This window comes from Trichoderma gamsii (assembly GCF_001481775.2).
Source record: "Trichoderma gamsii strain T6085 chromosome Unknown Scaffold_34.2, whole genome shotgun sequence".
Taxonomy (NCBI): Eukaryota; Fungi; Ascomycota; class Sordariomycetes; order Hypocreales; family Hypocreaceae; genus Trichoderma; species Trichoderma gamsii.
The window spans coordinates 24,635-48,011 of NW_020171371.1; the positions used below are offsets into that span (position 1 = coordinate 24,635).

The 23,377-nt window shown below is 49.6% G+C and overlaps 4 protein-coding genes across 4 annotated transcripts; 2 read left to right on the plus strand and 2 right to left on the minus strand.

The window, feature by feature from the left end:
* Positions 1–393: 393 nt before the first annotated feature.
* TGAM01_v208265 (hypothetical protein) lies at positions 394–855 on the minus strand (the record flags this gene model as incomplete). Its single annotated transcript, XM_018808154.1, has 1 exon — positions 394–855. The coding sequence occupies one exon, from the start codon at positions 853–855 to the stop codon at positions 394–396; it is 462 nt and encodes a 153-aa protein (XP_018658689.1).
* Positions 856–1,411: 556 nt separating this feature from the next.
* TGAM01_v208266 (40S ribosomal protein S6-B) lies at positions 1,412–2,771 on the plus strand (the record flags this gene model as incomplete). The annotated part of the gene is made up of 5 exons (XM_018808155.1): positions 1,412–1,417; positions 1,558–1,644; positions 1,830–2,192; positions 2,437–2,604; positions 2,676–2,771. 5 exons carry the CDS (start codon positions 1,412–1,414, stop codon positions 2,769–2,771), a joined length of 720 nt encoding a protein of 239 aa, XP_018658690.1.
* Positions 2,772–3,611: 840 nt separating this feature from the next.
* Positions 3,612–16,307, minus strand: TGAM01_v208267 (E3 ubiquitin-protein ligase HUWE1; the record flags this gene model as incomplete). The annotated part of the gene is made up of 9 exons (XM_024550292.1): positions 3,612–3,706; positions 3,776–4,120; positions 4,195–7,938; positions 8,006–8,188; positions 8,264–8,323; positions 8,410–11,698; positions 11,751–12,226; positions 12,306–16,155; positions 16,260–16,307. The coding sequence occupies 9 exons, from the start codon at positions 16,305–16,307 to the stop codon at positions 3,612–3,614; spliced, it is 12,090 nt and encodes a 4,029-aa protein (XP_024404949.1).
* A 3,978-nt stretch (positions 16,308–20,285) lies between these two features.
* On the plus strand, positions 20,286–23,106 carry TGAM01_v208268 (hypothetical protein; the record flags this gene model as incomplete). The annotated part of the gene is made up of 4 exons (XM_018808157.1): positions 20,286–20,381; positions 20,452–20,755; positions 20,824–22,964; positions 23,044–23,106. The coding sequence occupies 4 exons, from the start codon at positions 20,286–20,288 to the stop codon at positions 23,104–23,106; spliced, it is 2,604 nt and encodes an 867-aa protein (XP_018658692.1).
* Positions 23,107–23,377: the final 271 nt, after the last annotated feature.

Below are 23,377 nucleotides of genomic sequence, written 5' to 3' on the forward strand. Positions count from 1 at the left end.
AGAAACGGCTGAGTTTGATACCGAGTGAATTTCTTGTCCACAGTATCCTTGATATGAAGACTTGTTTCATGGCGCCGGCTTATGCTTTACTTCCTAACTGATCCTAGAGACCTTGATGATTTCCATTCCATGACGAAGTGTTAATGCGAGAAGCAACGAAACCAGGATCGTCTCTGGATATTATAGCCGATGACTGTATAAATGTGCGGTAGAAGAGGAGTATATGAAGCTCATCTGCAATCGAATACTAAAGATTTTCGCAAAAAAGGTACTGATAGTTGGTATAAGCGTGCGCTATACTGGATAATTATAGATCGTTGCGCTTGGCAAGATATCGAATACTCTCTTTGAAGCACATCACGGAAAGATTTGTGCTTCTCACCTCTCTCCCTATCATGAAGCTGGTGCATGGGCTGTTCCGACAGGTTCTGGCCGAGTTGTAAACATGAGCTTGTACTTGACAATCTCAACCACCTCCAGGTTATCTCCTTGCTCCATATAAGGCCCAGCAGAGCTCTGCAGCTCTTTATTCTGGCGTTTTCTCACCACGGCAAGCGCCTTGGGAAGCTTCTTCACCTCGCCATGCAGGCGTTGATGCTGCCCGATATATAAATGGACTCGCTGCATCCAGGCAGTGCCGATGGCGTCTGGTGAATAGTCTGGGAACTCTAGTCTGCCGGCCTCAACATCTTTTAGAGTCTCCCCATTGGAATCTTGAGGGAGATTGATGGTGCCTTGGAGCTCGAGTATGGCTAGGCCTGATGGGGTTTGGAGGAGAGTAGGGAAAGGATTGGTGGGAGCTGTGGAGGAGACTTCCTTTGAGGGAGGATATAGCTTTGCGGTAGATGATGACATGATAGGATGGGCGATGTACAGGAATTGAGTGGAGAATGAAGAAATAAAGAACTGCTAGATATTTAAAGAATCATATGGTGAATAGCTAATTGATACACCGAAGAGGACTGGTCTGATAATCGTATCCAAACCTGTGAGCAAAAGAATAAGTGAAGCTTCATGAGATCCGCGAGTAAGTGAGAATCCTGCCCCACCCTCAGAACACATCTGGTGGGGTCAATGCCACATTGAAAGCTCCAAAAGAGTGACGCTAGCGCCAGCCACAGCGCTTTCATAAGGGAAATGGAACATTTTTTTACCGGCTGGACCTCAAGATCGCCTAGCTTTCGGTACGTACCTATTCAGCCGCTACGGATCCCTCTCCGAGCTTTGATTGGCCAGCTTAACCTCCCACACGCCAAAATGGAGCCCTAGACAAAGCGCACACAACATTTTCTCTTTTTTTTTTTGCGTGCCCCAATTTCGTCTCTGCCCTTTCCCCCATTCCTTCAACACCAAAAGCCGACTTCACGCGAGCCAGGTCAAGCAAAACTTGCACCACCACAACACTGGCAAGATGAAGGTACGATGGCATATCCCTTTCCCCCAAACTCTTTGCTTCATCCTTCACTCAATGTGAATGATGCAAACAAACATTGGATATCAATTTTAATATAATTGAGGGATCACCGCCGGTTGCTAACATGACAACTCTTATTATAGTTGAACATTTCCTACCCTGCCAATGGCAGCCAGAAGCTCATCGAGATTGAAGATGAGCGCAAGCTCGCCATCTTCATGGAGAAGCGAGTATGTTATTCCACCTACGAACAACGAGCAAAGACGTGTGAAATTGGAATTTTCGATCATCGATGACCAAAGAATCTGCGTACTCGATATCGGAAACTTTTACTTTTTACTCTCTGGCCTCCAGTTCGATACCGAAAGGGAAATACAAAAGAAGGAATGTGAAAATTAACAACTGGGTATTATAGATGGGCGCTGAGGTCCCCGGTGACTCCGTCGGCGACGAGTTCAAGGGCTACATCTTCCGCATCACCGGAGGAAACGACAAGCAGGGTTTCCCCATGAAGCAGGGTGTTCTCCACCCCAGTCGTGTCCGCCTCCTCCTCTCCGACGGCCACTCCTGCTACCGCCCCCGACGAACCGGCGAGCGCAAGCGAAAGTCCGTCCGCGGCTGCATCGTCGGCATGGACCTGTCCGTCCTGGCCCTCAGCATCGTCAAGCAGGGCGAGGCCGACATCCCCGGCCTGACCGACGTCGTCCAGCCCAAGCGTCTCGGCCCCAAGCGCGCCACCAAGATCCGCAAGTTCTTCAACCTCACCAAGGATGACGATGTATGTTTCACCCTGCACCCATACTCGGTCATCGCCTACCAGGAGCTGCGGTGGAGGTTGTGGCAGTCCGGGTAGAGTGTGAGAAGAAAATACTGGGCAGGTTTCTTTTTTCCCTCGTGCTCTCGAAAGAATGAGAGAAATTCTTGAGGCATAGAGAAAGAAAGAGCTTGACCCGGTGCCGAGATTTAAAAAAAAAGAGTATATGAAAGCAATGGAACTAATCAACCATCCGCGAAACAAATAGGTCCGCAAGTACGTTATCCGACGAGAGGTCCAGCCCAAGGGCGAGGGCAAGAAGCCTTACACCAAGGCTCCCAAGATCCAGAGACTGGTTACCCCCCAGCGTCTGCAGCACAAGCGTCACCGTATCGCTCTCAAGCGCCGCCAGGCCGAGAAGGTCAAGGATGAGGCCGTGAGTACTTCCCTTGTTTACCACCAAAAAATCCAGTATACAGCAGCATTCTAACATAACTCTCTAAATAGAACGAGTACGCCCAGATCCTTGCCAAGCGCGTCGCCGAGGCCAAGGCCCACAAGGCCGATGCCCGCAAGCGTCGTGCTTCTTCCATGCACAAATAAGGATTCGGCGTTTTATTTCTTTTATAATGAATGAGGAAAAAAATAAAAGGGCAAATTCCAATCATACCCTTTCGGTCCCCCGTGGTTTGCATGCATAGGGAGTGAGGATCTCTCGGGCTTGAGATTTTATATAGCCCACCCCCTGCCACGAATGTATTAGAAGCATCTCGACGTATTTCAATGCATTCATGACACAAAAATCTTGTGATACCTTTTTGGCGTTTACCTGTTACTTCTCTTCATTTGTGAATTGACAATGTCCAAATGATACCTGTGCTTTTATGTAAACATAAGTGTAATCGTGCCAGTAGCCTAATTCTTTCTAGGGAGCGATGTTGAGACCACGCCCTTCTATTCACCATGCCTGATTATCGAGAGTATGTTCCCCTACTGGTATGCTTCAGGATTACTCTAAAGCTCACTGTATTTGTTTACTCAGGACCACATATATATACATTAGAATCCATTGTATTTGCCCAATTCTAAGCCTAGGCAATCCTAATCTACTTGCAAGCAATACGTCTTTTTACCATCCCTATCAAACAAAAGCCTTCCCTTGTCGTATCCCATGTCTATCATCTTGCCAATGTCAGAGAGATCTGCACTTCTCTTCAACAAGACGAGATCTAAACCGGGAAACCATCCCCCCCCCCTTCCTTGATTTTTTGTGTGCTTTTTGTTTGTTTTCTTTTTGTCAAATCGCCCCACCCTTAATCATCCCAAATGCTATGTACTACAGTCATAATATGCTAGAGAACAAAAATGAGTAAGGCCTCAGATATTCGTACTAAAATAATGCGTCATTCTGTTGGATATACACCATCCTCCCTGGTATAGACATTAAGCGAAACCGAAGTAGTCGCTGCCTTGAGTAATGGCTTTGATGATTTGGGAACGAAGTACATCGTAGCTATCATATTCGGGGAGGTCAAGTTCTATCAGAGATGTCAGTGCCTTGGATTTTGATGCATCAATGCAGTCGGAGTAGGTAGAAATAAACGTACGGTTAAAGCAGGTGTGTGTGGAAGGTAGGCGGTCCTTGTTTCCATAATCACGATGGATGTTGAAACGGTTGACGCCATTCATGCCCTCGAGCTCTTTGAATCCATTGAGAGGCACCTTGCTAGTACCGGTGACAAATTGCAGCAATTTGGCCAATTCTTCCTTGTCAAACGATCTGACAGCTCTCCAGAACCATTGGATCTGTGGAGAAGAAGGGTTGTAGTTGTGGTACTCAGTATTAGCTTTCCAATCGTCAATATCAATGTCCGGGAGACCAGAGATCAGTAGTTCCAGCTCCTGTTCGTTAAAGATGGAGATCAACTCCGCAGGAATAATGTCGTGGAAACCTAGAAAAGAAGTTAGAAGTTATTCAACACGTGTCCTTGGGACTAAATCTCGACTGTCTTGAATGAAAACTTACCCATCAAAAAGTTCTCCATTTGCTCCTTGACAGATGACAGGAGTTTATGCTCGACCACGACACGAACGTACTCGTGCTTGTTGTCCTCAGTTACCGCAACTTCTCTACCGTTGGGAATGAGGTCCACAATCTTGGTGACACCGAATTCGTCATCTTCTACTGAGAACGTCTCGGTTATGATATCCGTGATATCGTTTTCCAGCATCCAGCAAAGGGATTTGTAGTAATCTGGGTCAAACGATTCCATATCCTTGACAGAAACGGACTTTCCGAGGATACGCTTGTAAACAGCGCGGCTGAAAAAACAGTCGAGGAGGCGGCCTTCGTACAAAGCCTTGCCAATGATGCGGCCAATGAATTTAAAGAATCTGAGATGCTCATCATTGATGCCACTCAGCTTGTTCGGGTGGAAGGTTGTGCGATCCGAAGAAACCGGAATGAATAAGGCGTAGTTGGGATCGAACATTTGTCGAGCGAGGACCTGGAACCACTCGCGTGTGACACCGCCGGCATCTACTCCCTCCTCTCCATTGAATCGAATGTTAAGCTTGCCATATTTCATCTCTTCGCCTGACTTGAAACACAGCCATTTGAAAGAGTCGTGGAAAACGTGCTCTCGGCGAACAGAAAGCTGCAGGGGTGGATACGATGGGCGGACCTGGTTCTGACCACTCCGCGAGTGAACGCTCCTGTTGAAGTAATTGCGCTTGTTATCAAACTCCAAAACCTTGGGATTCTTCACAAGCAAGGCAAAGGTGCCGGACATGAGCTTTGGATTATGTCGCACAAGCTCGTTGAGGATGCGTCTGTGGTCTTCTGTGAAAGTGAAGAAGAGACTAGCCGTGCGAGATTCTGGCTGCGGGCTTGATAGCAACATGTCCTTGCCAACTTGGCTGAGAGACAGATCATCATTTGTCGTGGTGTTTTTGCAGACCACCATCAAAGATTCAATCAACGGGAGTAATATTGTTGCGACATTGAGCATGTTCTCTCGCTGGCGAATGGCGCTCAAACATGCGCTCAGCTTCTCCCACATGGTTGCAAAGGTTGAGTTGTGGTATAGCGAGGTGACAAGATCTTGCTTCTCGTCAGCACCAGCTTCATCCGCTTCTTCAGCCTTCTTTTTTCCGTCAAATAGATGGTCCAGAGCGGTAAGAACTCTGAGCAACTTATTCTGCTCTGAAGCTCCTGGTGAAAACTTGGCGAGCGCAACTCCCTGAATTTCGGTTCCAGAAGTAGCCGCCTCAATGTGTGGTAGCAAGTCATCTAGATCAGCAACAATATTGCTGCTCAATAGACGGGCTTGGCTAACCAACTCCTGTCCAAAGACTGTCTTCGCCCCTGGAATAGCTGATAGATTTTTGATAGTAGAGATCGTGTTTTGGAATGTCTTTGAGCTACACTCTCTAGCCACAAACACTCGGACCACAAGGGTGAGATTCTGAGGAGGGATTACTGGAGGCTGCAGTTGACGGGTACGCTTCTGTGATGCACCCTTCGATTGTTCTTGCGGGTCTCCGGGTTCGGCGGCTTTTGGTTCGGATGATGTGGCTACCGCCTCGCCATCAGCTGCTTGTTCGTTACTATGCTGTTGCTCCGTCTCGTTTGTCTCTGGCACGACTTCAGCTTCTGCGCCGGCCGCCTTTGAAGCCGATGTATCTTCTTCTTGCGTGTCTTTGCGTCGACGATCCAAATTTTGCAGAGGGAGTGTAACTCGGTTCAGCAGGTCTGCCAGGTGTGTCATAACGAGCGAGCTTTCCGTTACAAGCTCACGGTCCAAGAGAGTCAACAAGGAATTGATCGCATATTTGTGGGCCTTTTGATCTTTGCCTTTTCCTCGACGACTCAAAGACCTCTTAAGAGAGGAGCCCACAGTCTCGTGCTCAGTCAGGAATAGCCAAGGAATATGCGGGTTTTTGGTGCACAGATCGACAAGGAGGTCAAGACATTGCTGTACAATCAGCAAAGGCGATGTCTCAGAGTTTGTTTGACCACTGCTGGTAAGGCTACCAATGGTCGTTAGGGTCCTCTTGAGACTTTGCGGAGCCTTAGCATCGCCATCCTTTTCCTTGTCTCTCTGCTTCCTAGCTTTGAGCGAAAGCTGGCCAAAGCTGCGCTCAACAGCGTTCATATCCGTACTACCGTCTTGAAGGATCTGTAGGATGGTGCTAATGACTTCGAGGCGAGTCTGTCGATTCTCACATACATCTGCAAATACACTGAAGAGGTAATTCCGGATAGAACCCTGTTGGGCAATGAACATGAGACGCAGCAAGGTTGCTACACCAGCTTTGTCAAGCATTTGCACCACTGCCTTTCGTTGAGTTTTATTTTCGCCCTGTTCACCTGGCGAGCCTTGGGCTGGAGTTCTACCAGCGGCAAGCGAGGTCCTACCTGGAAGGACAATGGGCCGCATGCCTCGATGCTGGTGAACCACCTGTGGACGATGCTGTGTCAATGCTCGCACCTGAGCAGCCATGTCGGGAGGCAACTGGCCCATGATGTCTTCGCCCTGATCAATGAGCGCTTGCTCTCGAAGTTCCGGAGGGAATGTGAGTAGAATACTGGCTGGGTCCATCTCTATCTCCGCCGGAATTGCTTCGCCTTCAGTCGCCTGACGGCGACTGTCTTCTCGGTGACGGCGTCGCTGTTCTTGTCTCTCTTGTTGCGCAATTTCCAATCGTAGCTCTTCCGGAAGGGCATCAAGGAACTCTTGGAATACTTCTGTCGTTTCCCCTGAGGCTGCTTCTTCGCGAGCCTGAGACCGTCTCTCACTTACTGTTTGAGCGATGACTTCCTCTCGGAATTCTTCAGGAAGAGCAGCTAGATAATCTGGATCAATGCCTAGCTCGGTAACGTCAACTTCTTCTCCCCTGATCATTGTTGTCACCCGAGGAAGATTCGCACTTGAGGTGTTCTCAGTGTTTCCGTTGGCTTCAGTGTTGGCGGATTCAGTCGATTCAACCCCTTCCATAGCACCGCTGCCTTGGTTGCGGTCCCCCTCGGCAGGCTGTGATTCAGCATTCTGGCTAGCTGCAAGAGCGGCGGCTTCGGCGGCTTCGGCAGCGAGCTTAGCGGCAGCCTCGCGTTCCTCTGCCTCCTTTCTTTCCCTCTCTGCTCTTTCTTCGGCTTCCTTTGCCTCTCTGGCCAAGCGTTCTTCTTCTTCAGCCTTTTTTCGAGCTTCCTCCAGTCGCTTCCTGGTTTCTTCTTCTTCTGCCCTTAGCGTCCTCTCCAGCTCCATTGCTGCAGGAGTTAGCTGCGCGATGATGGCATTGCTTAGTCTAGAAGCCTCCACGGCAGGATTTCCACCAAAAATCATCCTAGCTTCTTCTTGGTAGCGATCCAAAGTAGATTCAGGAGTAAAGGCGACTGCTTGGTGGGGCTCCTGAATTGTAACATCTCGACGCAGCTCGTTTCTCAAGCCACGTATGCTTCCAATGTCAGCGGTCCGAGTGCCACCAGGACCACTGATATGCACCTGGAAGGCATGTTGGTTACCACTACGGCCCATGATTGGCAAGAATTCCATAAGCTCTCCCAGAAAGCTCATTGGGCCGTCGATAACATGTCTTCCTGGTCCCAAAAAGCCTTCTGGGAAGCGGATACCAATCGAATTTGGCTGACCGTTTCGCGGCTGAGTTTCTTGAGCCTGGTCGTTGCGACGGAGCAACGGGTTGATACCATCATCTGCGTTAGGCTGCTGCCCATTATGACGGTGGGAACGAGAGAAATAACTGCGGAAATCTTCATTGAACAACATATTAGTAGACGCGCCAGCAATTGGGAGAGAAAAAACACATCCTATGCTTACCATTCAAATCTCGGTTCGATCCCGCCATGAACCTAGGAGGGAAAGGGTTACGGTTGTCCATTCGCGCAAGTACTGGCCGTCTGCCATGGTTATCGAGCAGGAAGAGCTGTCTATGTCTTTCATCCACATCGGGAGTAAAGCCATCCCATCCGAGAGCTGGCATTGGTGGCAGTGGATCGGTTACTGTTTGTGATGGAAAAAGTTTCAAACATTAGCTCCAACATAATGGAATTCGGTGAAAATAGATAGCCCACTTACAGGGATAATCGTCATCATAGATGTACTCCTCGTCCTCAATATCTTCCTCGTCGTCGTCATCTGTTTATTTCCAAGTCAACACTCATACTCATAGAACATTGATAAAGGCAAGTGAAGTATGAGAGGAAGAGAGATGTTATACGTACCGCCTTCATCGTGACCATCGTCCATATAATGCTCATCCAGCGCCTCCATAAGTTCGGGCTCATATCCATCTTCATCTCCACCCATAATAGCTCTCGCCATGTTGTCCAGCAGATCGCCAGGGCCCATGCCGTGTAGATGGGCTTCATCTGCCTCTTGGACTTCGCCTTCGTAATCAATATCAACTTCTGGCCCGTCATCCTCCTCGGCACTGGTTTCGCTCTCCCATCCTGATTCTCCATCGTCTTCGATAAGGTTTCCATCTTCGTCAACAATCTCAACTCGATCTTCAACATCTTCCATGTCAGCGGAGTCAACTTCATCGTCCTCATCGTCCTCATCGTCTTCATCGCTGTCATCTTCGTCATCTTCGTCATCATCCATGATGACTTCAACCACCCCTGGGTCACCGTGGAGGCCCTCGATCTCTCCCATATCGCTAAGCTCTTCATCTTCATCGCTGATATTATCTTCATCATCCGATATATCTTCATCGCCGTAATCCATCTCGTCGTCGTCATAATCATCTCCATACATATCCTCATCGCCGTTGTCCTCTTCCTCAGATTCGGACTCGTCATCTTCTCCGCGAGGTTCCAGCATTCCAAGAGCAGAGTTTCGATAGAGATCGGGGGTTTCTTCTCGACCTTCGTCCAAGTCAGACAGAGATGAAGTAGACGCAAATTCTTCGTCACTCTGGTCAGCTTGTGAGTCGTTTACCAAGATATTCGAATGGCTTAATTCTTTCGCAGTATCGGTCAACACTCGCAGGACGCGCAAAATATACTTGATGGCGCGCTTGACTCCCGGGAAGTTCAAGTTGATCTCAGCGATGGACGATGTAAGCTTATCAAGGTAGCCCTTTTCGTACATTAGTCGCCGGAGCTGCGCCTGCGACCTTGGCTGAACGCCATCGGCATTGCGAGACCCAGAGCTCTGATCTTTGTCTCGTTCTCCAACCATTTGGTTCATCAGCTCTGCAAGGCATTGCATTCGTGCATATCGGACCTCCAGCGGCTCATCGGTAAGAGGCGCCTTCTCATACGCTTTTAAGATGGTGTCAAGGACAAATTTGCGGACGAACAGGAGATCCGGCTCATCGTCATAGGCGTACTTTTCTTGCTTGCGTTCAAATACCTTCTCGTTGGTTTTTGACACCAGAGCAACCAGAACCTTTTGGGTCTGAGATGAAGTGGCAGCTTTCTTTTTAGATGCGATATTGTCGGTTGTGCCGCTCAAATTGCTCTGACACAACAAGTCGTAGATGAGATAGTTGAGAATGCTTGATCTCGGCTTGACAGGAGTGTTGGTGGACAGGGGAGGAGCACTACGTTTGAAATTGATAAACTCCACCTTTGTCCTGGTATAGCTTTGGAGAAGCTCGGCCAAACAGCTAAGCAAAAAGCATCTGTACACAAAGATTGGATGTTCTTCTGGCTTGAACGTAGGTTTTGCTGGCTTCTTATCCTTTCCATCGCCTGCTAAACTGTCAACAGAAGAGTTATCTTGTTGGGTCTCAGCAGCTGTAGTCGACTCGCTCTCTGACGCTACATCTTTGCTAGGCTTTGGTACTTCTTTGTCTTCGACTTCTCGATAGTTGACCAACTCACAAAGGAGGAAGTGGATGACCCCATCCGGATTTTCGACCACAGGGCGTTTACTATCATGGTGTGATTTATGCGCGTCTGACATTTCTTTATCTCCCGATTCCGTAGACTGCTTGACATCTTCCGCTTGAGCATTTCCAGCATCTGACTGGGTAACATTTGTGTCGCTATCGGGTTGTTCTTTCCAAACGAGAGCTTGAGACCTAGCCCCCTCGCCAGTCGGTGCGCTCCACCGTGAGAAGCGGAGTAGTTCGTTTGTGACCTCTACGAAGAGATCGGGAGCACGAAGAGCAATTGGTGCCATCCCTCTCAGATAGGTGGATACGTCTAAATGACCGCGTTGGGTGCGTTGGAGGTTGGGCAAGTCCGATTTGATTTCAGCTCTCATGACTTGCTTGATGACGTCCTCGTCCTCAACAATGTGACGAAGGATAGTAATGAGATGGGCTGTCAATCGCGTCTGTCTAAGACGCTCAGATCCTGCGCCCGACATCTGTTTGGCCATAAGGAAAAGCCTTTGCAGATTTTTCTTCTCGCCTACTTGCTTTGCCAACTGGCGCTTGCGAGTCAAAATGATCAGAACGCGTAGGATAGCAGTTGCCAACATTTCACCCTTTCCAATGCGAGGGAGTAAGTCCAAGAGTGATTCCAAGACACTAGAACGGAGCTCGTCGTTGACCAAAGGCGATTTGAGTGTGATGACGGGCGCCACAACAGGTTCGTCTAGAGATTTGGGCATGTTCCACTGAACGGCAGTTGGCTTTTCATCGTGGCTTAACAATGTCTCTAATACTAAGAGTATGAAAGGAATCCAAGGGGGCAGCTCTTCGGCAGACGTAGAAGGTGAGACTTTGACGAGTGCAACATATTCGTCAATCCTCTCGCGAAGCGTATCGATGTTTTTATCAAAGAAGGCCTCATCTTGAAGCAAAAGGGCAAGAAGATGGGCGTACGCAGCGATGCATTTTCCGTTTGTCTTCTTCTCATTCTCATCTACAGGGATAGATGATAGGGCTTCTGTAAGCGTAGACCCAACTTCTTTGTGTGCATGCTCCTCTTGATGCCTCAGAACCACGGTGCTTATAAGTTCGGAAATCTCAATCGCTGTATCTGGGTGGGTTCGAACCACGTCAAGACACTGATCAATAAGATTCTCTCGTAGTTTTGCCCGGCAATCGTCGAGATCTTTCTTGAGCAAGTTGAAAGATTCAGCAGTAGGTTGCTCAGTTGAATTTCCTTCTTCAGTAGAGGTAGTTGGCTTGGCGGCCTTTGGTGTTACATCAGCACCACTCTCGCTGGCGACTTCGTCGTTTTCAGGAAGACGAGAAATCAAATCGTCCAAGGTCTCTGCAGACGTCTCGGGGGATGTATCCAATGACATTGCCTCAGGGTCTGGAGCACGAGAGCCACTAGCATCTGATTCAAGCAGTACCGGCGTATTTCCCGTCTCCGCCAGGACAGATGGGTCCGGTGCGTCCGCAGGAGGAACAGGATTTCGGGCGCCTGCAATCTCAGCTTCATGTGCAGTGCAGTATGCTGGCGCAGTAGCGGCGTTTCCGTAAGTACGATATGCAGCTTCCTGGGCTAGTTCATCATCGAAGTCATCGGCGAGCTGACGAACAAGATTTCTGACGTTCTTCCAGTTGAACCGCACATCTGTATATTTGAGAAGGACAAACGGAACCTGAAACGGTTAGAAACAAACCATACATGAATAACCAGAAGGCTTTGCTTACCTTATCCATTGGCATCGCCTGTAGTTCGTTCTCGCCCAATGAAACCATCTTAAGAATGTCGACAAGTCTTTTCACTGTCTGGTCTGGAACTCGCTCCATGAAATTGGAATCCCAAAGTTCCATGATAACAGGCAGTATAGCCGCTCGAAATTCAACTACAATTTGGCTGAGAATATTTGGAACAACCAAGGATCGATCTGTTTGCCGTTGGAGGTTGAAGTGGGTATGCGTATCGGCGATATATTTCCCGTTGACTAGAATGAAGTACAGATCTAGTATCTTCTTGAGACCAAAAGCAGCAACTTTAACTTTTGAAGATTCATCAGCAGTTGCGGCATCAGAACTCTTCACTGCATTTGCGAAGACACGCAACATGTTATTGAGCACGACAAGACCATTGCGCTCCTTGAATGCGAGAAGAACGGGCATGATAATTTGTACGTTCGAGCGATCACTCTGGCGGGATGACGAGGTGGCTGTGCATTGGGGTTAGCATAACGAAAACAGGGAAGAAGATAGATGGTATCAGAGTATTGGAATGAGAACTGAACCTACGGTGGTCAATCAACATCTCATGGATGGTATGTAGCATAATAATCCAGTAGTGAAAGTCTTTTGAAGTTGGCTCTGGCTCCGCCACAGATGGCCCAAGGTGGTCGAGAACTGTATCAGCAAGTGCTCTGGCAATCTCCAAATGGCGCGGTCGGTGGTATGGGTCGCCATGAGTCGTTTCGCGTCTAGGTAAGAGGGCCCTTCCCAGGGTCTGGAAAAGGGGAAATGATGTAGGGATCATAGGGTGCAGAAGGACTCGAAGCGTCTCATAGTTTTGGAACCGGGGGCTGGCCTGTTCCTGCTCGGTAGGCCGGGACGTCGAAGAGGCGTCTGTGCCTTCGCTGGGTCTCCAACTATCTGCGCCGTTAAGAACATCCGGTAAAGAGGTATCATCAGCTTCAGCATCTACAGCACCGCTTCTGGCAGTACTCTCTAGCGGTGGCGATTGACGCCTTAGAGACCAGTGCTGAGGGACCGCCGTAAGCTCGCCTGCCTCCTCTGCTAAAACTCCACGTAGCAAAGGCCCAATTGATTTTACCAATTTTAGGTAATAGTCATAGACATTGATAGGATAGAATTGGAGCGAATTTGACCTTGAAGACGAGAAGCAATCAGAGATAATCTTGATAAAGGTCTGCGCGTTGAGCAAGGCCTTGACAACGTTTTTGCCAGTCGAAATTATCTCAGTCGCTTCCTCTTTGGTGTAAACGGTACCCAGATCAGGAGCCAGGAAAGGCGCAAAGTAGGGAGGGACTGCTTCTGTCTTCGTAGCCAATGGCTCCAGCACATCAATGGCGCGCTGAGCCCGACTGAGCAGGGACGTCAAGCCTTGGGCAGCACCTTGCTCAATCAATTGAGAAACAACCTGGTTGAGCACCCTAGACGCCATAGAATCGCTATACCCGGCCGCCAAGCTAGGGGATTGGCACATATCAAGAAGGAGTTCAATGCCACCATGTTCAATGAAATTATTCTTCAACACACCGTTGGACAAGTAAGTGGTCAAGAAAGTCGAGAGCGCGTATATATAGGGCGTAAATGTCTCCGAAGAAGTGGCTTCTGCTTCTGTTTCGGTACGCTTGTCAGACTCTAAACCTTGAGTGACAGCAGCGTCAGACATGTCGACATCGGGCTCTTGCAGTGATTTAGAGGGCTGAGCTCCTTCTTCAGTCGATTCGATTGCAGCCTGTAGGTTGCCAATGGGAGCCAACTTGACTCCCCAGCCCGCAAGTCGAGCCTTCTCGATACCCAGCATGCGAACTCGCGCAACCATGTCAATCACAGCATTGGAGATGGCCTTTCTGAGAGGCGGGTGATGCCGTGCAAGTTCGTCAAAGCTGGCGCCGACGTTGCTCGCTAGCTCCGCATCTGTTTCCATACACTTGACGTGTGCAGAGCTTTCAAACACTTCCAAGAAGCTGTCGAAGGCCCGTGAAGCGACTACCAACTGCATACCCGCGTTGTTCAGTGAAATAGAGTTCAAAACTTGGGGCACAACATTGATAGCATCAGAGGATGCCAATATGCCCTGCGCCACTGGTCGGTCTAGCGTTTGCCGAATTGATTCTTCGGAAGGAGGATGTGGTCGTTCATCGACATGTGTGATTCTTTCAATCGCAGAAGTCTCAACAACCTCAGTGTCTTCACCCTCTTCTCGGTGTCTCAGTAGAGTGGTATGATCATGTGGAATCGGTCGTCCAGTGATGGCTTCAAGGTATGTCTTAATCATGCCTGATTCGGAAATGGCAGCAAAGCTTGTCGGGTCATTGTTGATGAAATCGCTCAGGATAGTCACCGAGTTTGTCCAAACTACGGAACCAAAGCTCTTTTTATCGTTGATGATGTCCCTCAGGTTGGCCAATAGGTCAGATTTCTCAGCAAGATTCCGCAAGAGCCGATCTGTGTTACCGCTATAACTATAAGAATTAGACATGATATGATGCACAAACTTAAGTATCCATTTCAGTGTCTGCTGCTGGTAGTAAGGGATTTCATAGTCGACGGCACTGGACTGCTGATCTGGCTTGATACCTTTAGATTCTTCAAGCAAGCTCCGAGCACCGCTGATCGTGTCCACAATTAGCTTAGCCACGGCATCCAATCCATCAGCATTGAAGAACGCAGTAAAGGCATTCGGGTAAGTCCAAATAAGGCCATCCAAGAAGGCGAGAACCATTGAGTGGTGGCGTTGGGCAATGACAGAACGGATGTTGAGAATCTCGACAAGGATATCCATCAAGCCGGCAGAGACCATTTCACTACCCACTCGGGTGGCCATTGATAGATGCAGCGTCAGAGAAAATAGATTGTTTCGCCATTCATCAACCTCGTTTGACTTGTCATTATCGTCTCCTGCCTGGGTTTCTTTCATTCCGGCGACTGCCTTTCTAATCACGTAAAGAAGTATACCATGATTAACATTGGCGTTGAGAGCCGATAAGACATCTTGGCAACGAGCGTGAAAGCTCGATACGGCCTCGAGGAGTGCGAGAGCAATCGTCTGCAGCCGCAAAGGTACATCCACGGCTCCATCAGCGGATGGATGAATCAGCTCAGCGAGCTGGTACACCAGTTGGAACCGACGAGTCTCATCAATGTCCTGACGGAGAACCTTTTCAACAAAGCTTGACTCAGAATGTATGTAAGCCAAATTGGTTACCGCCAGCAGACGAGTAGCTAGCATTTGCTGACGCGAGTCCTGAGAGCCGGTGAGGGCTTTGGCAACCCTCAGGCGGTGGAACACCTCATACTTGGTCGCCTGAGGCATATCGTCAGGGCATCGACCTATCAGTTCGTAAATTGAATGAGAGGCTACAACAGATTGGGTCAACTCAAACGTCTTTTGGCCCGACGAAGAAGCATGATCCTCCGCAAATCCCGAAGTTCGCGGGGCAAACAGAGATGAGTCCTCGCCAGCGGTGTTTCGAGATTTTGGGGTGTGTTGGGAGTTCATCGTGGAGCTTCGACGCAGCGGAGTAGGAGTTGACGGTAGAGTCGAGCGCGTTGTCTCTGCTGGGACGTCATGCTGGATCGGTGTAGCGGTTTCTTGCGGATAATAAGAGACTTTGACATCGCCCCAAGTGTTCCATCGACTATCATCAGATGTAGCGATAGCGACTAGATCATTAGCATGCATAGTAGCGACATTTCTAACGCCGCTTCCTGCGGTCACTTTGTCCTTCCCCTTCGACGCACTAGACGCACTAGCTGTAGGTGGGTTGGTTGGAGTGGGATCCGAAAGGCCAAAGATGGGCGTTTTGACGAATGGTAATGCTATCTGCTGAACGCGATCCAAGTCGATATTGTAATGGTTTGCAAGAAGCGCTGCACTAATGTGTCTAGAAGCGGTACCTATCCGCTTGACCGACGCCTGGTATCTTTGTGCCAATTCAGAGCCCACTTCGAGGGTGGCAATGAGAACAGAAGGAGCGGCGCAGTTCAGCAGATCGTTCAAGTGAGCACTGCTAGCGTAGATGCTTCGATTTCCGCAATGCTCTAGCAGCATGCGGGTAAACTTGAGGATAGCCTCAATCAAAACTCTGTCGCCATCTCGGGGAAAGTTGAGCTCGGTAAGCTGGTCCATCTCCCACTGCTTCTCGCCTTCAAATACCGGGTCCTTTGCATGATTAAGAAGCACCTCGCAACCGAAATCACGCTGCTGAGGCCCCTCATTCAACTTGTAGACTTTGCAGAAAAGTTCAAGCACGCTATCAAATCTGTTCAACAAGGGAATCCAATGGTAGAGGTCTCCACGCCCGAAAGGCCATCGTGTCGGAAAATCGGCGAGTTGTTGAACAAGGAGGGGCAACGGAGTCGTCGATGCAGATTCCACATACAGCTTGAGCCATGGGGACTATATCCAGATGAAAAAAGTCAGCGTCACAGTTCTCCTCGGGGCATGCATTATGAAACCTGGCTCTTTCTGTGTGTCTTCCATCTCCACCGTATATGACTTACCAGAGTTTCCCGATGCTTATACTGCATCGTCTTCGTAATCTTGCCCATGATGAGAACAGGAGCGGCCGAGCCGCGATCGCAAATACAAACTCCCCCTCCACTTCGATCCGGCTATCCGCTGGCGCGGCAGCGCGAATGGTGCAGTTGAGATGACTTGCTTTTTATTTCAGCAGAAACTTATTCCAAAGACCGCGAACACGGCTGGCGGTTGGGAGATCGTAGTGGCTGGGTTGAGCCGAACCGCGGGGGTGGACGTCAGATATGCGTAGGCAATGCTTCGAGACAAGGCTAGCTGCACGTCAAACACCAAAGTTCGCTGAGGTCGACGCCGATCGCAGACGGTATCTGTCCGCAGCTTCAGAGATCGATGTGCCGGTCTTCGGTTCGGGTTGGGAACGAAATGGAGTTTTATCTGTCAATAGAGGATGCAGGATGCGGCTGCGAGAGAGCTTGGAAGCGAGTAGTAGGGCGAGTGCAGTCGTCCTCAAACAGCGATTCCAAGGGTCCAGGCAGGCAGCAGGGCGGGGTATCGTCAAGAAGAAGAAACTCAGGAACACAGGCCAAGCCGTCGATTATGGCTTGCAGATGCTCCCGTCGTGAAGTTGCCGGGCGGAGATGTGGAGAGAAGATGCAGTTGGGAGAGAGAAAAAAAAGAGTTGCTGGTTGACAAACGTCAGGTTGAGCAGTGGAAAGCAAGTGGGCCTTTGCGTAATAGGCGTGGTAGTGCAGCTCCTCTCTGTCCCGCACTTGGGTGAATCAGTGCGAATTGCCTACAGGCACCGAATAGGCAGTGCGCGGGTGAGGGGCAGGCTGAAAGAGCACACAGCAAACATTCAGCAGCTGCGCTGCGCGCTATCGGTTCCGCATTTAGGCGACGTCGCAGCGCTATCAGCGGGGATAGCAGCGCCTTGAGAGACGACAGCGGCAGATGCAGAGGCTTAAGATTTTATCTGCCCGCCAAAATCGCTGGCTCTAGGCTGCAAGGGGCTAGCACCATCGGACGACTAGTCCTGTTTTAGGGAATTTATGGGCGTTCCTACACCGTGTGGTTCCAGTCCGGCGGCGCCCACAAGGACTTTAATCCCTACAGTGAGCTGCTCTGGTCAAGGAAGTCTAGGCAATCGGGCAGCCTCTAAGACGTAGCCGGGCCTGGCTCAATTACACATGAGTCGCAAAGCAAGACTTCCTTGCATAGAGCTCCTTACCTGTATGTAAGGTGCAAGTGCTTTTTGCCTGCAACTGCAACTGGAGGAGCTCAGAATCTCCCGTCCAGCAGGTACACCGGCAGCCCCAGATACATGGCCCAATCAGCAAAGTGCAGATTGCCTTTGGGGAGTAATGAGGAGCGAAATAGGCACGACGGACACAGAAGCCGCCAGGCAATATCTACCTAGGTAGGTAGAAGTGTTGTATATGCTCGAGGTAGGTGAAATTATGGATGCTTCTCGTAGCCCTTACATTGAGATGGTGCACAGGGGCCTGTGCCTGGCTAAGCACGCCTTACCTAGTAGTCATAGTAGATATTGTGTAGAAGCCCAGACGTCGTCACCAAAAACGATTTTTCTGATGTTGAGGTCACTTCTCCTCTTCATGAAGAGCTGTATTTCATAATCAATAAATACCCTTTCCATCTTTTGTACTGCTTCTTTTTCTATCCTGCTCTCTGTAAATAGCACGGCGCATGTGATTCGCTAATCACTAAACGGCTCGTGGTGGAAGACGCCACCTATGTGATGTCATTTGTGGCCTTTTTGCACTACTGTTTGCATCACTACCAAATCACGAAAAGAAGGTTTTGTGTAATTGAGCGTATTTAATCTACTGTGTTGTTTTTGGCATGCGGATATATGGATGCTTCCATTAGCATTTTGATACGGGAGCACTAGTGTTTTGGTGTTATCGAAAATATCGGTCACTGCAGAGAAGAGCATACCCAACTAAGGTAGGTACTGTAGGTATGTGGTTCAGTCCATGTCTCTTGATGCTTCCATCAATAGCAGCTGATCCACCTCGTATTATGGCAGACGGTCCTGTAGACAGCACAGGCTACTAAGCTTCCGTAATGCTGCTACCCGCGTTTTTGTCTACTTTCATCTTGTTTCCCACTTCAGCAGATACCAGGTCTAAATCAGGAGAGCATAGCATTTCGGTGTAAAACGCATGAATGAGAAGTCCATGCTGGAACAGGTCTTACACGGCCCCGTTAATAAATCTCGGTCGATCAGCAAACATCTACTAGGCGTAGTACCTTACTTTAAGGTGTAAAGCGGAATATCGATGAAACAGCACGGGCCTTGTTGGTGCCTGTTTCTTACCTCTAGCTGTGTGCTTCGAATCTGGGGAAGTCTGCGGTGGAGCTAAGATTCAGCTGTCATCGCAGATGTCATCGTTCCTACACCAGAGGCCGGCGATGGTCCCATGAGTTGTTCCCGTGCTCACAGCAACAATGAGTAGCGATGTCGCGCATTTGCTTTATGAGAGTTGACAAGTTGCCAGCCCTTCCAACAGATAGCCCTACTATTAATAGTAAGTGATATCTTATGTTGCTGCTACCTACATTCACGCATCCAGCCCCTTGTTCAAGACCCATTCGTAAATACGTACATCATTTTTGTAAAATACAACGACTTTGTCTATGCCACTACTTTTGGAGTGAACTAGAGATGGCGACTAGAGAAGGGAGTAGTGTTGAATGAGTAGGCACATCGAGGTGACAAACAGCCCTTCAGACAAGCCGCTGTGCTACCCTGGAAACTGGCGGGCATTACGACTAAAGGCTCTAAACACGGTACTTGAAGCCTCACTTGCGAATTCACGAGTGTCCCCTGCTAATAGTGCCGCCTTGGCAGGTAGCAGCCCCGGTTTCAAAGAGCTTGAGCTACCTTATGACTCTGAAACAGTCGGTCATTGACGGCGGGCTAGTCACTCATGGTGAGAGAATTTGGGCATTGTTCCAGACGGGGGTTGAATGCCAGATGCAAGACAACAGACAAAGCCCCCATCCAGGTAGCAATACATTAGGTTCCATCCATTCTTGTCGCTGCTGCTTACAGCGTTGTGAAGTTGCTGGTTGTGGAATCAGTCGACGGGGTGGTAGACAATAAAGAACGTTGAAGGCGTCAAAGCTTTGAGAGGCCCATGTGCGCTGATGAGGAGCTCAGGTGACATGGTTGACAAGAGAGTCTTTGTTTCAGAGCATCTGCCGGCCCTTTGTGAGGCTCTCGTCCCATGGCTGCCTTTTCCTACTTCTTCCTGCTTCTCCCCTCTCCGAAAAAAAGGCATGCAAAAAGAGGAGACACGAAAAAGGGGTCGTTGGGCCACTCGAAGGAAAAAGCCCCCCACCCCTCCATCTCTCCCCAGCGCAGCCGAACAGCTCCCGTTTGGTGATCACCAGTGCCCGAACAGCACGCGACCCTGGACACCGCCAGAAGCGACTCGCTGTTATCAGGAAAAGCTCCGCGGCACAAGTGCGCCTCCGTCAGTCAAGCAGCGCCTGGAAGGCAGAGCTGGCCCGCTAAACCCCTTCCTAGAGGCCGTTAGGCGCTAAAGACCCGCTGCAGAGGCCCTCTTTGAGCCACCTCGCACCCGCACTGTTGGCTCGAGACCGCTGAGCTTAGCGGCCAGCCAGGGGAAACGTGCCATTTGGCGGCCACGACAGCTGGACTCCATGCCATCCATGGCTGCACGCTCCCTGAGACAAAATCTCAAAGCTCTCGACCTTGAACCTGTACATACCAACTAGGAAGAGCCGGCAACAGCATTGTACACAACACCAGCATTCGTCATTTCTTGTGAGACCTGTCCTCTGTTGACCGGCGTCTTTCTCTTATTGCTACCATTGTCATCTATACCGCATTGGCTCGGCCACGGCCCCCGCAGCCCACATTGTCAAGGATATTCTTCCCAGCTCCAAGCATCCGAAAAAAGTTTCAATTCTATAGGGCCGCTGGATGGCTCGTTGTTGAACGGTACCTGTTGATACGCCGCACATTCACCTCTTAAGCCAAGCAGCTTGCAAAGGGAGCCATGTCGCAGCACGACGACGCAGCTTCCCAGCACTCGACCGAGGCGTCGCTCAAGGAAAGGCGGCCGTCTCTTACCGACTCCGATGTTGATGATACGGTATGTCGGGCGGTACCCCAACAACACGCAGGAAAGGCAAACGCCGAGCAAGCAAGGGCTAACTGGTTAGGCCACTGAGCAGGACACCTTCGAAGACGCCGTCGACGCCGCATCTGTGCGATCCTTGACCAAGAGATCCATTCGATCTGTTTCTGCTACAAAGTCTCAACCTCCCCCGCCAGAGCGGGATGCCTCTGAATCTGAGGCTGGGAGCGACGAGGAGGAAGAAGTAGAATCAGCCAAGGAAGAGGAAAAGCCAGAGCCTCCTTCACGTGGCTCAACTCCATTGTCACACCGCGTCTCCAATATCTCCAACACATCAAATCTCGACGTTGTTAACTTGGATGACGATGATGCTTCCCCACAGAACAAAGGTACGCCTCTCTTTCTCTCACCGTCTCATACCTATACTTTGCTTACACGTTGCTAATTGCCTCCTTAGAGCCCAAAAGCCCTTCCGAGAAGGGCCAACTAAGCAGAACAACTTCTCTAACCAACAACAATGTCACGACTCCAGCCCCCTCATCGCCGGTGAAGAGTATAGCGTCTGCCGTCGTAACCACTGCTGCCGCTGCCGCCAGCCCTGCCCCTGTACCAGTTGGCAGGAAACTCACCAGCCCCTTCTCCTGGCTATCCAGGAATTCTAGTAAAGACAAAGATGTCAGTGCGGCACCGGCAACTCAGACATCAGCGAGAAGAAACACCACTAGCTCCGTCGCTACAAACGGTAGCAACTCTGAAATGATGCTGAGCAAGCTCGAAGAAGAACGTGAGGGCGATGGTAAAGCTACAAACCGGAATAGTCTCAAAGATCGATTCAAGGTGCTTCGGCTGCAACAGGAAAATGGCGCCCCGCTCACCGTGAACACTGATGACATTCCAAAAGAGAGCGGAGATGGAGAGACAATTGCAGTAGTGGACTTGCCACCCAAGTCCCCTCTGCCCCCTCCAAGCGCAAGCTTGGCACCAGGAACGGCATCCGGTATCAATGTTGGCCCGTCAGAGGTGGACCAGTCACAGGTTGATTGGGATCTTTGGCAAACCGTAGTCTACGAAGGCCCGGCTGCCGTTGCGCGATCAAGTGCTGAGGACCTGAACAGGGCTATTGCTACGGGCATTCCCAGCGCCATCCGTGGCGTCATTTGGCAAGTGCTGGCACAGAGCAAGAATGAAGATTTAGAAGGGGTCTACAAAGATCTAGTTACTAGGGGAACAGAGAAAGACAACCGAAATCGACACAGCAGCAGCACGGCAGCAAGCAGCTTCAGCAACGCAAATCTCAGTGTGCAGAGTGGTGAGGGCGTAGCATCATCCGCATCGTCTGTCAATTCTGAACTGTCAGGCGGCTCAGGACCAAAGGCGGACAAAAAGACGGATAAGACTGCTGAGGCCATCGCTAAGGCGCAAGCAGCAGCTGTGACAGAAAGGATGCGCAAAGAGAAGGAAGATGTTGAGGCTATCCAGAGGTTGGAGAAAGTAATTCGTCGTGACCTTGGCGCTCGCACCAGCTACTCCAAGTATGCGGCTGCTGCAGGGCTTCAAGAGGGTCTTTTCGGGGTCTGCAAAGCTTATGCTCTTTTCGATGAAGGTGTGAGCTATGCTCAGGGCATGAATTTCCTGATCATGCCACTGCTTTTCAATATGCCAGAGCAAGAAGCATTCTGCTTGCTTGTCCGCCTGATGAACCACTACGGCTTGCGAGATCTCTTCATTCACGACATGCCTGGACTTCATCGAAACCTGTATCAGTTCGAGCGGCTACTGGAAGATCTTGAACCTGCGCTGTATTGCCACCTTCATCGGCGAGGCATATCTCCTCATCTCTATGCCACACCTTGGTTCCTCACACTCTTTGCTTACCGCTTCCCTCTCCAACTTGTATTAAGAATCTACGATTTGATCCTCTCGGAGGGTCTATCAGCCATCATTCGATTCGGTATTGTTCTGATGCAAAAGAATACCCAAACTTTGTTGGAGATCTCCGATATGCAGCAGCTCACCACCTATCTTAAAGATAGGCTTTTTGATGTATACATCGACAAAGACCCTAGCCAAGGCAGTCTTTTGGAGAATGGCTTCTTTGGCAGCTCTAGCTCAGGCGCCGATAAGGAGATTTACAGAGCAGACCAGCTGGTGAGGGATGCTTGCGAAATCAAGCTCACTGCAGAGCTTCTCGAAGGATATACTGCGGAGTGGGAAGAAAAGACAAAGCTTGAGAAAGAACGAGACACAGAGCTCAAGGATCTCCGAACTACTAGCCAGAGTCTTACAATCAAAGTTCGAAAATTGGAAGAGAGGGTTGAAGTCTGTGATCGCGAGCAGGCTGACCTTGCCACAGAGCTTGTTCATACAAAGGTTGAGAATGACGAACTCAAGGACGAGAATGACGCTCTCAAGAACCAAGTTCGGGAGCTCAAGAATGTGCTTGAGAGGCAGCCGTTGGAGATGGAAGAGACGTGGAAACTCGAGCGTGATGATTTGATGAAGCGTAATGAGAAGGTGCATCTGGAGAACGAAAAAGTTGAAAAAGAGTTGGCCGAACTGGAAGAGGAGCTGGTGCAGACAAAGTTGCGATATGCAGAGGTACGTTTTATATCTATAGGTGGCACCGCCATCGTTCTCGAATGTGGGAGAAATAGGACTAACCACAACTATACGACAGATATCTTCTCAACACGACGCTCTGACTCGCAAGTGGGCTGACTTGAAGCGCCAGTTTGCTTAAAACTATACCTCAATTTTAAATGTGAAAAAAGCCAAAACATATTTCCAATCATTACACTCAATCGTTCTTACACTCCCTTGCTTGATTCCCCATTCTTCGTATCACAAGACAGGAAGAATACCAACTCTTTCCCACGACCATCATATTTCTCCCTCTCCATACTGTTCTCCCATTAGTTTAACCGTTTTCACTTTTAAAAAAAAGTTCTTTGGAGTTTTCTTCTTTCCTCCCTTTTTAGTGGCCAATCAGCAGTACATATGCCCGGCTAGTT